Source organism: Rana temporaria, chromosome 6, assembly GCF_905171775.1.
Source record: "Rana temporaria chromosome 6, aRanTem1.1, whole genome shotgun sequence".
Taxonomy (NCBI): domain Eukaryota; kingdom Metazoa; phylum Chordata; class Amphibia; order Anura; family Ranidae; genus Rana; species Rana temporaria.
In genome coordinates, this window is record NC_053494.1 from 208,346,957 (window position 1) to 208,361,988 (window position 15,032).

Here is a 15,032-nt window from a genome sequence, read left to right on the forward strand (position 1 = left end):
AAAAAAATGTTGGCAGTGTACACAGGCAAGCATTAGTACTAATATACAAGGGATGGGAGCAGCAACAGTCACTAGGACCCTTTACCCAGGTCTGTACTTACAATGTTACTTAGATGCCTCCTTCTAATACCAGACAGATTAATTCGCTTTCCTAACACACAGCTGAGTGAACAGCGAATGCCCAACATGGCACCCGCTGTTCACTGTTTTGGACGCCTATTAGAGCCTATAGCTCTAATCAGGCGCTTCCAAAAAAAAAACCCCGCCACTGTAATTCAGGTGCTCGGCGCCCCAACAAGGGGTCAGGCACCTGAATAGGGGGGGCAGCGGCGACCATAGATAGATTCATGCAACGCATGTGTCTATCTATGGTGATAGAGGGACGGCAGTAGAGAGGGGGCGGCGCCCGTGCGCCCTTTATGGACGCACCGCCACTGAGTGTGTATTTACCCAGCGTACCACCCATCGGCCTGCGGCGATGGTCCAGCAAATTTTACAGAGGAGATTTATATTGTCAATGATCGTGAGATGAGACACAAGCAACACAAGACTTCTTTAACCACTTAAGGACCGCCTCCTGCAGATATATACGTCGGCAGAATGGCACGGCTGGGCACAAGCACGCACCTGTACGTCCTCTTTAAGTGCCCAGCCGTGGGTAGCGGGCGCGCGCCCGTGACCCGGTCCGAAGCTCCGTGACCGCGGCCGCGGGACCCGTGGACCCGATCGCTGCCGGAGTCCCGCGATTGGTCCCCGGAGCTGAAGAACGGGGAGAGCTGTGTGCAAACACACCTTCCCCGTTCTTCACAGTGGCAGCTTCATTGATTGTGTGTTCACTAATATAGGGAAACACGATCAATGACGTCACACGTCCAGCCCCGCCCCCCTACAGTTAGAAAAACATATGAGGTCACACTTAACCCCTTCAGCGCCCCCTAGTGGTTAACTCCTAAACTGCACCATCATTTTCACAGTAATCAGTGCATTTTTATAGCATTTTTTGCTGTGAAAATGACAATGGTCCCAAAAATGTGTCAAAATTGTCCGATGTGTCCACCATAATGTCACAGTCACGAAAAAAATCGCTGATCGCCGCCATTAGTAGTAAAAAAAAAATTATAAAAATGCAATAAAACTATCTCCTATTTTGTAAACGCTATAAATTTTGCGCAAACCAATCGATAAACGCTTATTGCGATTTTTTTTACCAGAAATAGGTAGAAGAATACGTATCGGCCTAAACTGAGGGGAAAAAACGTTTTTTATATCTTTTTGGGGGATATTTATTATAGCAAAAAAGTAAAAACTATTGAATTTTTTTCAAAATTGTCGCTCTATTTTTGTTTATAGCGCAAAAAATAAAAACCGCAGGTGATCAAATACCACCAAAAGAAAGCTCTATTTGTGGGGAAAAAAGGACGCCAATTTTGTTTGGGAGCCACGTCGCACGACCGCGCCATTGTCAGTTAATGCGACGCAGTGCCGAATCGCAAAAACTGGCCAGGTCCTTTACCTGCATAAAGGTCCGGGTCTTAAGTGGTTAATTGTAGAACAGCAACCAACAAAAGGTGTAAAAAATAAATAAAAGTGTCCATGGGAACAAGTTTTCTACTTCTAAATATTGAACGCAACAGGAAGCCATGGCGGCCACAATGACACACAGCTGGTTTTGAGACGACCTGCAAACCACCTCCATCTACACAACTGCAGCTTCATTGTGCAGAACTCACAAAGGTTCAGGATAACGGTGCATAAAGCTTCTCTATAGTGGGGGTTGTCGCATTTTCAGGCCCACTTCGCAGTACCAGAAAAACATTCTACTGGGGACGTGTTTAGTAGGGGGTATGTCCAGGGGGCAAACTGACAACTCCTGGGGCCCCCAGGCAATAGGGGGCCACACAGTATACACACACACATACATACAGTATACATCAGTGGCGGCTGGTGCTCCAAATTTTTTTGGGGGGGCGCAAACGGAAAAAAAAAGAAAAAAATTGCAGCCTCACTGTGCCCATCAAATGCAGCCACTGTGCCATCAATTGTCACCAATGTACCATGCCATCAAATGCAGTCACTGTGCCATCAATTATCACAATTGTGCCATGCCATCAAATGCAGTCACTATACCATCAATTCGCACCACTGTGCCATGCCATCAAATGCAGTCACTGTGTCATGCCATCAAACGCAGCCACTGTGCCATCAATTATCACTATTGTGCCATGCCATCAAATGCAGTCACTATACCATCAATTCGCACCACTGTGCCATGCCATCAAACCATAGGCGTGCGCACAGGGTGTGCCAGGTGTGCCCAGACACACCCTAATTACTCCCTGCTGTGCAGATTTCCCCTGCTGCCCGGTATCCCCTCCCACAGCATGGCTGCGCTTCCCACATCTCCCATTGGATACTGCAGTGGGCATACATAGATGATATTTCAGGATGAGTGGGGGAAGGGGTAATGTCATTTACCGCCCCCTTCCCTTTCTGAATGAACACAGTGAGAGATCGGTACCATGTTTTTGAGCTTTCAGGTGCACACCCTAATGCAACAGGCTGCGCACACCTATGCATCAAACGCAGCCACTGTGCCATCAATTGTCACCACCGTGCCATGTCATCAAACGCAGCCACTGTGCCATCAATTATCACCACTGTGCCATGCCATCAAATGCAGTCGCTATGCCATCAATTCGCACCACTGTGCCATGCCATCAAACGCAGTCACTGTGCCATGCAATCAAACACAGCCACTGTGCCATCAATTGTCACCACTGTGCCATGCCATCAAACGCAGCCACTGTGCCCCTCAATTGTCGCCACTGTGACAATTGTCACCACTGTGCCCTTTAATTGTCGCCACTGTGCCCATTGTTGCCACTGTGCATGTCACTGTGCCCTTTAATTGTTGCCAATGTGCCCATTGTCACCACTGTGCCCATTGATGCCACTGTGCCCTTTGTCGCCACTGTGCCCTTTGTCGCCACTGTGCCCTTTGTCGCCACTGTGCCCATTGTCGCCGCTGTGCCCTTTAAAATGCACTTACCTTTCTCCTTCCACGTCCCTCGATGTCTTCTCCCGCCTTGGTGACGCTTCAGCCAATCAGGTTACTGATAACTAGAATCGGTGAACCTGATTGGCTGAGACGGCCGTCAGTCTTATCCAAGGAACGCACCCCGTACGTTCCAAGGATAAGCATCCGGGAGACGAGGGCTGTACTCGGAAAGCCGCTGGCTCTGATAGGCACTTCCGCACAGCCAACCAGATGCCATTTTCAGGTGGTCGGCGCCCAATGTCCGGCCATCTGAATAGACCAGCGGCAGCTGGCAATAATAACATACATTCATGAATAATGTGAATAATGGCATCCGTCTGGATTTTACAGACAGGATCTGATAGCAGCGGGTGACAGTGACTGCCCCATAGGAGTGAATAAAGGTTCCGATTGGATCCGCCTGAAAAACTGTCGTATAGCTATCCCCCCCCCCCCGGCTTCCGGGTAGTGGATCCCGCGGGAGTGGGCGTTCCTAGGCAGAGACTAAGTGATTGACGTGATGACAAAAGCTTCCCCCCCGGCGCATAAGCGCGTCGCCAGTTTCCGAAAGAAGCCGAACTGCGAGTCGGCTCTATACGGCGCCTGCGCATCGACGTTCAGCTTCTTTCGGAAACTGGTGATGCGCATTATGTGCCGGGGGGGGGGGGGGAAGCTTTTGTCATCACGTCAATCACTTAGTCTCTGCATAGGAACGCCCTCTCCCGCGGGATCCACTACCCGGAAGCCGGGGGGGAATAGCTATACGACAGTATGTACAGCGAAAAAAGAAAAAAAAACAGCATACTGTACATGTCGGCAGTATGCTGGATGGAATAGTATATACATGTTTTTAGGGTGAACCTCCGCTTTAACTTCCAGCCCACTGGGTGGCCACTGTGCGGTTCCAAAAAGGGTCCTGTGGGATTTTAGGTCCATTTCAGATACAAATTTGCACCTGAATCGCAGCCGAATCCGGTGAACAGAACCGCACCGGACTCCCGCACTGACCCCGCGGCCACAAACGTGTGAACCCATCAGGGCTAGTTTAAACTTTTTCGATGGGGGGGCAGTAAAAATGCAGCTGAGCCACCCCCAAACATTTAGGGCAGTGGACAGGGGGTATACATATGCCACAGAAAAAATATGACTGCTGTTGCATCTAGTGGCCGGCAAACTGAATGTGGGTGCCCTACAGTTGCCCCACAACCACATGCAGTGAACCTGTTTGTTGTGTGGGCTCAGGGCCGCCATCAGGAATTATGGGGCCCCTTACACAGCTTCAGGCATGGGCCCCCCCTGGAGCAGGGAACCGGGGGGGGGGGGTGCTGCCGCCTGAAATTGAGAAGCGGGGGGGGGGGGGGCCTTAATAAAAAAAGAAGAAATAAAGAAAAATATAGAAAAAGGGGGGTACCCATCCGGGGCCCTGGGGACCTCTGGGCCCTTTAATAAAAAGAAAAAAAGAAATAAAAAATATATCTAAAAGAATATATATTTATTTTTTTAAAAAGGGGGGTTGAAAAGAAATTACAAAAAAAGGGGGGTTGCCATCCGGGACCTCTGGCCCCTTTAATAAAAATAAAAAAAATAAACCTCTGGGCCCTTTAATAAAAAAATAAATAAAAAAAATATATAATAAAAATAAACATTTATAAAAAAAATAAAAGGGGGGGGGGGGTTGCCATCCAGGGCCCTGGGGAACTCTGGGCCCTTTAATAAAAATAAATATATATAAAAAAAAAGAAAGAAAAAGAAATAAATAAAATATGTATATATAAATAAAATAAATAAAAAAATATATAAAAAAATATTTTTTTTTTATAAAAAAATAGGAAAAATAGGGGGGTTGTCAATAGGGAATCTGGGGACCTCAGACCTCTAAAAAAAAAAAAATTGTCCCTTTAATTAAAAATATATTTAAAAAAACATTTTTTTTTATAAAAAATAAATAAAAAAAGGGGGGGGGGTTGCCATCTGGGGCCCTGTGGGCCTCCGGACCCCTAAAAAAAATATATATATATATATTTTTTTAAAGGAGGTTGCCATCCGGGCCCCTGGGGACCTCCAGGCCCCTTACAGGTGTACTGCCTGTACCCCCCTTGATGGCGGCCCTGTGTGGGCTGGTGTAGGTTTTAAGTGGTTCAGACAGTTGGCGAGGAGGTGATAAAAAAAAACCTCCTCTCTGCCTGTCAATTGCCCTCTGAAGAGCAATCCAAAAGAATTGCGCTTCAGAAGGCACCACATTTATAAGAAAAATATAAAACTTTAGCAATTCTCAGTAGCAGAGAGGTTAGGGGAAAGTTATACTAACTTTAGTAGGTCAGCAGTGCTAATTGTTTAGCTTTCCCCGTTGGGAGCCATTGATTCTATCTGTTTAGTGATCAGTTGCTCCTCTTTATTATAAGGTATTTCAGTAGAATGGTTGAGCTGCTAAAAATTTCCAGCGTAGCTCTAATCAAATCCACTGTGCAGCTTTACCATTACATAGGAAAGCAGAATCAGGTGTGAGCCATAGACATCCCACCTGGGGAATCGTCACTCACTGGGTATATATATCACCTGAGCATCTTCCTACAGGATCACTCGCCTCTTATCTTTGTAGAGCTGTTATCTCTGGTAGGTATGGGTGGGCTTTTTTTTTGCTGCTTGTCTCGTAATGTGCTTTATATATATATTTATATATATATATATATATATATATATATATATATATATATATATATATTATATTATTATTATTTTTTTTATAGCTGCACTAGTTTGTAGTTCTGTATATTAGCATGTTTATATGTCTGGTACGTCTAGGAGCTGTGAGATGAGGTCTGATGCCGTCTTACTGAAAATACCAGTTGCCTGACTGTTCTGCTGGACTTGATCCTTTGGCACTAACCTGAACAAATATGTAGCCTGGTAAATGTTGCATTTCCTATGGGCACACTCCAGTTCAGGTCAGTGGTTGGGGTACCAGCTGGCTAGTAGTTTGAAGCATTGAAGTAAGAGGCCCAGCCAGGCAACTAGGTTTTTTTTTTTTTTAAGGGTAGGCAACCAATAACCTTTTTGTTTTCTGTAAGCCTTGTACGTAATGGGGCTTTGGTTTATATAAAGGGGGGGGGGGGAGGAACTAGGACAGTTAAGAAATGCTAGGGGTATCTGTGTTTGGATGGGGGAAGACTATTTGTGCTATTAGGGGAGATGTGGGGGGGAGGGGAATTGGAGGGGAGATGATGTGTACTCAGAGGGGAAACTTTGAGGGGTAGAAAATTTGTGCTAGGAGGGTCGACTCTCTCTTTAGGAGGGGGTATTTGTGTTTTAATTGGGGGGGGGGGGGGGTGCAAAGATTTGTGCTGAAGGGTGGATTTGTACTGGGGAATTTGTCACAGAACTGTAAATGAATGGCTTGGGGGTCCAATTTGCTGCATGTTAAACCCTAAGTGTTGTAATATGGGCCAAAGGGTGGAATTGGCCTGATTTGAAACCAACTTGCTAAATCTTGCTGTACCCAATGCTGAAACCTGTGCAAGTCCTTAAAGTATATCTAAGGGCCAAACTTTTTCGTGGTGAGGAGTTGGCACGCCATCAGGTGTTTGTTTGCAGTCTCTCTAATCACTGGGTAGATTCACTTTATCCAGGTATCCAATTGTAAGTCAGAAAATGGCGGGGGGGGAGGAATCTTTCAGTGAGGACATTTGTTGCAGTGGTAGCTTTCTAAGAGGTTTATCTCATGTTTGGGGGACACTTACTTCCTGTTGTGTCTATAGGACAGGAAGTAAAGCGAGATCTCTTGAAAGGGACAGATGGTGACAAACTGTCAGGTGTTTATTCCCCATCACAACCTTTCTTAACCAGGGTACCTCTAGGGCAGGGGGTAGGCAGTAGTGTTGAGCAGAATATGCCATATTCGATTTTGCGATATATCTCGAATATATATTCGAATATTCGAGATATATTCGCTAAATTCGAATATTCGTGATATTTTATCGAAATTAAATTATTGCGATTTTTCGCTAATGCGAAAATAATTGCAATTTTTTGATAACTGCGGTAGGAGCGCTCTGATTGGCTCAGAATATTCGTGATATTTTATCGAAATATCGCAACATGCGAATGCGATATTTATTGCGCAATTTCGAGAAATGCTGGAGGAGCGCTCTGATTGGCTCAGAATATTCGTGATATTTTATCGAAATATCGCAACATGCGAATGCGATATTTATTGCGCAATTTCGACAAATGCTGTAGGAGCACTCTGATTGGCTCAGAATATTCTTGATATTTTACAATACAAAATAATTGCGAATATTCGGCAAATGCAGAAGGAGCACTCTGATTGGCTCAGAATATTCGTGATATTTTACAATACAAAATAATTGCGAATATTCGGCAAATGCGGAAGGAGCACTCTGATTGGCTCAGAATATTTGTGATATTTTACAATAGAAAATAAAAAGTGTTTTGCATTGGTGGTGATTCTTTACTCTATCCATCTGTCACAGCCGTTTGTCAATCAAACACCTTGAAGATTGAACACGTTCATGCTGCATGCTTTGGACTTTTTTTCACTTCACATATCAAAGACATTTTTATGAAAGATTATTTTTCTATTATTGGGACTATATTTCTTTATATATTTGTTTCACTGTGTATTTCACAAGTTATTTGCGCTTGCTTATTTTATAATTTGCCCACATGTCTTGTCACTAGACATATTTTTTATTCTTGTAGAGCGACTCCATTTTCTGTCTTGTATTAATTTATGTTGTATAACATTTTTGAGTTGCTGCTGTATTCTCCCCTTTTTTAAGGTATGCGCAATTTTTTCCTTCTTACAAAAAATAATAATATCAAACATACAAATATTCATAACAGAAACATACACAAAGCCCCCCCTTTTGCATCAGAGACAATCAGAGTTCTCCTACCACAGTTATCGAAAATTCGCAATCATTTTCGCATTCGCAATAGCGAAAAATCGCAATTTTTTTTTTTTTTCAATTTGGCCACATAAAAGGATCGCCTCAGCTTAGCTACTCGGCCCAGGGTCTCTAATCATACCAGCAATGCTTTTAGACGTCGATAGGATGTGATCTGTTTTAAAAATCAAATTGAAAAAATGCGAATATTCGGAATTGCGAATATTCACCGCGAAATTCGAAATATAGCGCGATTTCTCGAATATGCTATATTCGAGTCGAATATTCGCAATGCGAATATTCGTGAGCAACACTAGTAGGCAGCCTCGGCTCTCCAGCTATTTTGTAAAGTTCCATGAGACATTGCAAGACCCTAACAATCACAGGCATGATGGGTTTTGTAGTTTGACCCCCCAGCTGGAGGGCTGAGGTTGCCTACCCCCTGCTCTAGGGCAAGGGTCTACAAACTTTCTAAGCAAGGGGCCAGTTTACTGTCCTTTAGGGGTCCAGACTGTGTCCAGTGGGGGTAGAAAATGCCCTGGCATCAGTGCCCCATTATCAATGAGAATAGTGCCTCAATTATGGGATCCGTAGTAGGAATGGTACTCCATTGGTGTTGGTGGCATAATGCCCCAAGGGCTAGATAAAGGCAAGCAAAGGGCCACATCCAGCCACTCCAGTTTGGAGACCACTGTCTATGGGGGTCTTGAGCAATTTGTTTCTCGGATGTGTAATTACTGACCCAAACCTTTTATTTGTATGAAGAGTTGTCTTTCCACTGACCACCAGAGTAAGGGGCTCCTTCTGCCAAATGCGTGGGGGGCAAATTTATGTTGGTCCTATCCCGTCTCCCGTCTCCACTGAACAATCTAGGGGTTGTTTCACTGAGCAACAGAAGGGAGAACATATTAATTTAATGACAATGCTCATGTGCAGTTGTTTAGGATTCCAAAGACCTGGGAAGTTATTTCAAGGGGTTGTTGAAAGGCTGCCCTGCTCCCTCCAAAATGGGAGGCGCATTTTTGGGCTTGGACTAGGTCAGTGTTTCTCAATTCCAGTCCTCGGGGGGGGCCCCCCCCCAACAGGTCAGGTTTTCAGGATTTCCATTATTTTGCACAGGTGATTTGATCAGTTTCACTGCCTTGGTAATCACCACAGCCTTTTCATCTGAGGGAAATCCTGAAAACCTGACCTGTTGGGGGGGCCTGAGGACTGGAATTGAGAAACACTGGCCTAGGTTCACATTGGAACGACTTGCCATGTGTGTTTTTTTTTTTTTTTTTAGATCAAATTGCATGACAAGTCGCAGCCTATTGGAGGCAATGGCACCGTTCCAATTGGTGCAACACTATTTTTTTTTTTTTTTCTTGTGGTTCTGCACAATTGGTTCCTGCACTACTTTTGCCGATTTCAGGTGTGACTTCCATAGACATATGTGCATGAAGCCAGACAGATGTCTATCAAGTAGCGCCTGAAATCACGCTGACCTTGCTACTTTGAAATCTTGCTACTTCAAGTGAATTGGCATGATTTCAAAGTCGCATCAATGTGAACCAGGGCTCGGCTAGTCTTGGGGCCCACGTTCACATTGGGCATGTCAAATCACATGCCCAACTAAATCCTACTGCCGGAAATGGCACCGTCTGAATAGATGCAGTGCCACACAGATTCCCAAAAGTAGTTCTGCACTACGTTTGGAGACTTCGGGGGCAATTTTGAATAGACGTCTCTGCATAGATATCTGTCAAATCGCCCCCGACATCGACTGAAATGCCGGTTTGAAATTGTGCAAGTTGTTTGCGTGATTTCAAACCAGTCCTCTGTGTGAACATGAGCTAAAGGAAATCATGAGCTAAAGGATGGGTTCACTTTTTAAAAATTGCACCTTTTGAGTGTAGGTGCAATCTTGGGCTCCTACATTCTCTGTATAGCTGTCTGCTCATATCTTGTATGTGCATGCAGCTGCACGATCAATGGACTCCCAAGGATGCTCCCATATCAGGTTTACATAACGCATGTTTTATGCTTGGGATTTTCATCTGCAAGTATTGCAGTCATGTGACCCTGTACTTGCAAGCCTTTAAGTTTAGCGCTAGTTGGTTTCATAAGAAAGGTAACTTATGGAGTTATTTATTTTTTTTGTCTGGCCAGTCTAGATGAATTGTATCTCTTCAATCATCGGGAAGCACAAGCTGATGTCAGAACTTTAGGTCATACTCTGCAGAGACCCCTACTTTACACAGGGGGCATAGGTCCATCCCTGTGGCATGCTGGCAGGGGACATACTTTTCTACTTGGGCTGTGGCTTTATCAGGGCTTTGGCTGCTTTAAATATAATTTTAGGACACCTCTGTACCTGAAATGTATATTTTGCAGGCTTAAACTGAAAGTTCAGTTGGGCTCTGATCTACTTCTGTCACATCACTTTAAGTTGAATTTCCTCTAGGTTACAAATGACTAAATGTGACATTGACATAATGTATTGTTAATTGAATACTTTTATTAAAACTATTGAGAGAGAAAAAATGTTATGTGCTCTAAACAATCATTCTGGTTGGCACCAATCAGGTCTTATGATGGGGTGCTGTTGACACTACAAAGTCCTGAGGAGGTTAAATGTTCACCCACTGTACTGAGATTTGGAGATCAGATGGCAAATGCCAGTGCGGACAGTCGGCTTTCTGATCCAAGAATCAAGTGCAGAAGTGTTGGTTTTGTTATACTGTACCTGTTGCCAATATCCAATCCGTGCCTCATTATTATCTCTTCCCCCAGATCATTACAAACTCCATAATGAAGTCCTCTCCTGTTGATGTGAAGAAGATGGTGGCTATGAGCAAGCACACACCTCAAAGGACCATGGGAAGAAACGTGAGGGCAAAATACTCAAGCTATATCTACAGGGTATTAAAACAGGTAGGTTCTGCACTTTACAGACCTGAAGATCCAGGTGGGCCACTTGGTGGTCTGATGGGATGGTTTAGCTATGACCTGGCGACCTCAGACGTCTAAACTAGCTCCTAATTATAATTCGGTATCTTTACACTGAGTGCTTGATGTCGTGGCTGGGTTTTTCTTTTTTTATTCCCATTGACTTGGTTTCCTAAATTTCTGTGAACTTTTCATGCAGAAGGGATAAATGACTTGTGTGCTGGGTTTGCCTTGATCTGCTGTGACTAGTTGGCATTAATGATTGTAATCCCCAGATCTCATTCTTGGGGAAGTCATTCTCACGGTTCACAAATATGTTGACTCTGAAGTCCCTGGCAGGCTGTGATGACCTGGCTTGTATCTTGGTGAGGTGGCAGACTTGTTGACCTCAAGTTCCTCCTATTGTAAGATGGCTGGCATAGTTGACGTTGTACCCGCATACTGTGATTTCCTCAATGGAGACAGTTTTATCTAGTGGCTCCCAACACAACCATAAATACCAGCATGTCCTTCCAGCGCAGTGGCAGCTGGTGCTCAAAATTTTTGGGGGGGGCGCAAACGTAAAGAGAAAAATTGCAGCCGCTGTGCCATCAATTGTCACCACTGTGCCATGCCATCAATCGCAGCCACTGTGCCCCTCAATTGTTGTCACCCCTGTGCCCTTTGATGCCTCTGTGCCCTGCAAAATGCACTTGCCTTAATCCTTCCACGTCCCTCGCAGTCTTCTCCCGCCTTGGTGACGCTTCAGCCAATCAGGTTACCGATAACCAGAATCTGCAAACCTGATTGGCTGAGACGGCCGTCGGTCTTATCCAAGGAACGCACCCCCCGTACGTCCCGAGGATAAGACATCCAGGAGACGAGGGCTGTACTCGAAAAGCCTATCAGAGCCGCTGGCTCTGATGGGCACTTCCGCACAGCCAATTAGCTGCCGTTATTCAGGTGGCCGGCGCTCAACATCCGGCCACCTGAATAGACCAGCGTCAGCTGGCAACAATAACATACATTCATGCAATGCATGAATGTACGTTATTTTCAGTGGTGGTGCGGAGCCAGAGGGGGCGGCGCTCCAGCGCCCTCTGTGGACGGACCGCCGCTGTTCCAACGGTAAAAACAAGAAATCTGCTCTTTTGGATTCAATCCCCTCTGCAGGGCCATCTTTAATTTTGATTGGCCCCTGGGCAAAAAATTCCTTTGGATTTGTGGCCCATGCAATTTTTGCTCTGAGACATACAATCAAAATCAGCTAGACTTAAAATCAGTTTATGTATCAGGCAGTGATTGCGGTTGGTTGCTAGAGGTTGCAGCTCACTGATTAGTTGCTAGAGACTACAGCACATGATTTCTTCTTGTTTGGTTGCTAGAGATTACTGTACAGTAATACTGCCCATTGATTGGTTGCTAGAGGTGGCCCCAGCTATTTGCATGCTCATTTTATTTACATATAAATGATGGGTTATTTACATGTAAAAAAAACACAGGGTCTGCAGGTGAGTCATCTGTACACAATGTGGCAGAGCTGGGCAGCATTAGTAGCCGCACTTCACACTGATATATCGGGACACAGGACTAAAACTTCCAGGGAATTTAAACTGGTATAGTTGACAAGTATGAGGCAGCTGCTTTGGGGCCCAGGGCAGCTCCCCTTTTGCCCTGCCTTAAAGGCGGCCCTGCCCCCTCTGAGGCGATCTGTTCAGAGATTTACATTTTTATCTTGTTGTAAACCACTTGGAGTTTTGACCACAATCTTGCACGATAAACTGTAAATGGGTTTCTAAAAGATCTCACCAGGTTAGATTCCTTCTTGCTGACTTTCATAAAACTAAAAATCCCAGTCTCTTGGAGGGGCTCTAGTGCAGAGATCTTGCCTTCAGCATCTGTAGATCTGAAAGAATCTAACAGGCCACCCCAACTAGAACTATTGGTACAACCCTTGCCCATTTTCTAAATTTTCATGTAACCTAGGGAGCACTAAACTTGTAGGCAAATGACCCACCCTCCTAGTACAGATGGGACATCCAATGTACTAGTAAAGGTCAAAGTTCTGTGCAAAGGAACTCTGAATTGCAAAAGGCAACCCCCCCCCCCCCCCCCCCCCCCGTGTAGCAATTCCTGATGGGACTGGTCTGTCCTCCCATAGTCTTGTGGGAGCCCTAGTAGCATTAAGTGACATTTAATGTAATTGAGTACCTTGAGGTTAACTGAACACTGACTGGGTGGCCCTTGTTTAGATGTAACAAAATGTCCCACACTCCGCTCCCTGAGTGCTTTCGTCCCAGTCTGACTATAGATATCAGATATTTCAACCGCTGACAACTACAAACAAGACAATACTCATCGGTTTTCTGAGCATGACCTGTTTATTAGAACCAGAATACAAGTCTTGTATACAGTTAAAGAGGAGGTTCCGCCCTCCTGCTCGCATCACTCTAACAATACACCTGTAACCAGAAACATAAATTGACATGAGCTAATTAACTAATCCCTTAAAGCAGCCGATGTGACTCCTAACTACAAAATACATTATCGGACGTGTCCTACACATTATCGGACGTGTCCTACACATTATCGGACGTGTCCTACACATTATCCCTGCAATTGTATGAAGGGATAATTGGCACAACCAACAATGGGTGTAAGAAGCCACATTAGACTCATTAACATTATAACAGACAGGTGGCTGAGTTGACATCGGCATCTAACAGTATGTGTCCCAACATTAGGAATCGGTCACTATTTTTAATATGGCATATACAGGGTTCCCAGAGTCTGTCTTGGGGGACATGGACCTGAATCCAAAGTAACACCACCTCAAGGGTCCCCAGGCATACAGCTCGCAAAAAGCACCATTCCCCCCCCCCCCCCATGCCATGATTCATAATTCTTCAGCCAGAGGCCAGCATTCAGTCGCATCCAAAAGCCCCTGTCGTGAGTCACAGCTTTGTCCGTTCTTCACAAAATGGTCAAGCGCAGAGGATCTGTGGCTGGGTATTTAGTCTAACAGGTAATTTTTGTCTTTTTCAGAGCGGTCAGGAGCAGATCATCCATATCTCAAAGGACATTCTGGGTTCCATAGCTTCTGAAGCTGCTAGACTTGGCCTGTACAACAAGAGAAGGACCATCACAAAGCTAGAGGTTGAGAGCGCCATGAAGCACATCTTGGCTGGAGGGCATCCTAATTCTGCTGTCCGTGCTCCTGCAAGTCAATGAAGAGAATGTTTGTTTGTTTGTTTATTTGTGTCTTTAATTTGCTTTTTAAATATTGTGTATAATAAAACATTTTAAACGATGCATGCCTCAAGTGGCTTTTTGGTGAATTGCAGCATGTTGGGAGGGAGTTTTATTTCTTGATGTCTTCAAACTTGACTTCTTAAAGGAGTTGTAAATGTGAAAAAAATTCAATCTATGCATTAAGGTGAAAAAACATCTGGTGTTGCCGCCCCGAGCCCCCGTTCTACTTGCCTGACCCGTCGAAAGTCCCGAGATCCTCTTTGCCGCTCAGCCTGGCCGCTGATTGGCTAGAGCGGATGGATTGAGAGCAGTGCAGCCATTGGCTGGCGCTGCTGTCAATCACATCCAGTGACGTGGCATGCCGAGGGGCGGGGCTGAGTGATACAGCGAGCGGCTATGGCCGCTCGCTGTATCACGGGAGCGCGCTCGCAATTACTGACCACCATGCGAGCTCTCGCATGACTGAGTAATTGCGGGGAGAACAGACAGCTGCCGAGGGACCCCAGAAGACGTGGATCGGGGCCACTCTGTGCAAAACTAACTGCACAGTGGAGGGAAGTATAACATGTTTGTGAAAAAAAAAAAAATTCCCCCTTTTTAAAATAACAAACACTTTAAAAACATTTTTTTTTTTTTTGGGGGGGGGGGGGGGGGGGGGGTTATAAAGGTAAAAGGAATCCTAAATAGCTTCCTTTACCTTAGTGCAGTCCTCCACTTGCCTCATCCTTCCATTTTGCTTTTAAATGTCCTTATTTCTTCTGAGAAATCCTCACTTCCCGTTCTTCTGTCTGTAACTCCACACAGTAATGCAAGGCTTTCTCCCTGGTGTGGAGTGTTGTGCTCGCCCCCTCCCTTGGACTACAGGAGAGTCAGGATTCCCACAGCTCCTTTATCTGCAACGTAGAGTGTCCAAGGAAGGGGGGCGA

The 15,032-nt window shown here is 45.1% G+C and overlaps 1 protein-coding gene across 1 annotated transcript; it reads left to right on the top strand.

Moving 5' to 3' along the window:
• The first annotated feature begins 5,542 nt into the window (after positions 1-5,542).
• LOC120942701 (histone H2B.2-like) lies at positions 5,543-14,118 on the top strand. Its single transcript, XM_040355628.1, has 3 exons — positions 5,543-5,650; positions 10,720-10,860; positions 13,900-14,118. The coding sequence occupies exons 2-3, from the start codon at positions 10,738-10,740 to the stop codon at positions 14,083-14,085; spliced, it is 309 nt and encodes a 102-aa protein (XP_040211562.1). The 5' UTR covers positions 5,543-5,650; positions 10,720-10,737; the 3' UTR covers positions 14,086-14,118.
• Positions 14,119-15,032: the final 914 nt, after the last annotated feature.

Coding starts and splice junctions, on each gene's coding strand:
- LOC120942701 (XM_040355628.1), top strand. CDS start 10,738: ATGAAGTCCTCTCCTGTTGATGTGAAGAAGATGGTGGCTATGAGCAAG. Junction 10,861..13,899: donor TCTACAGGGTATTAAAACAG/GTAGGTTCTGCA, acceptor TGTCTTTTTCAG/AGCGGTCAGGAGCAGATCAT.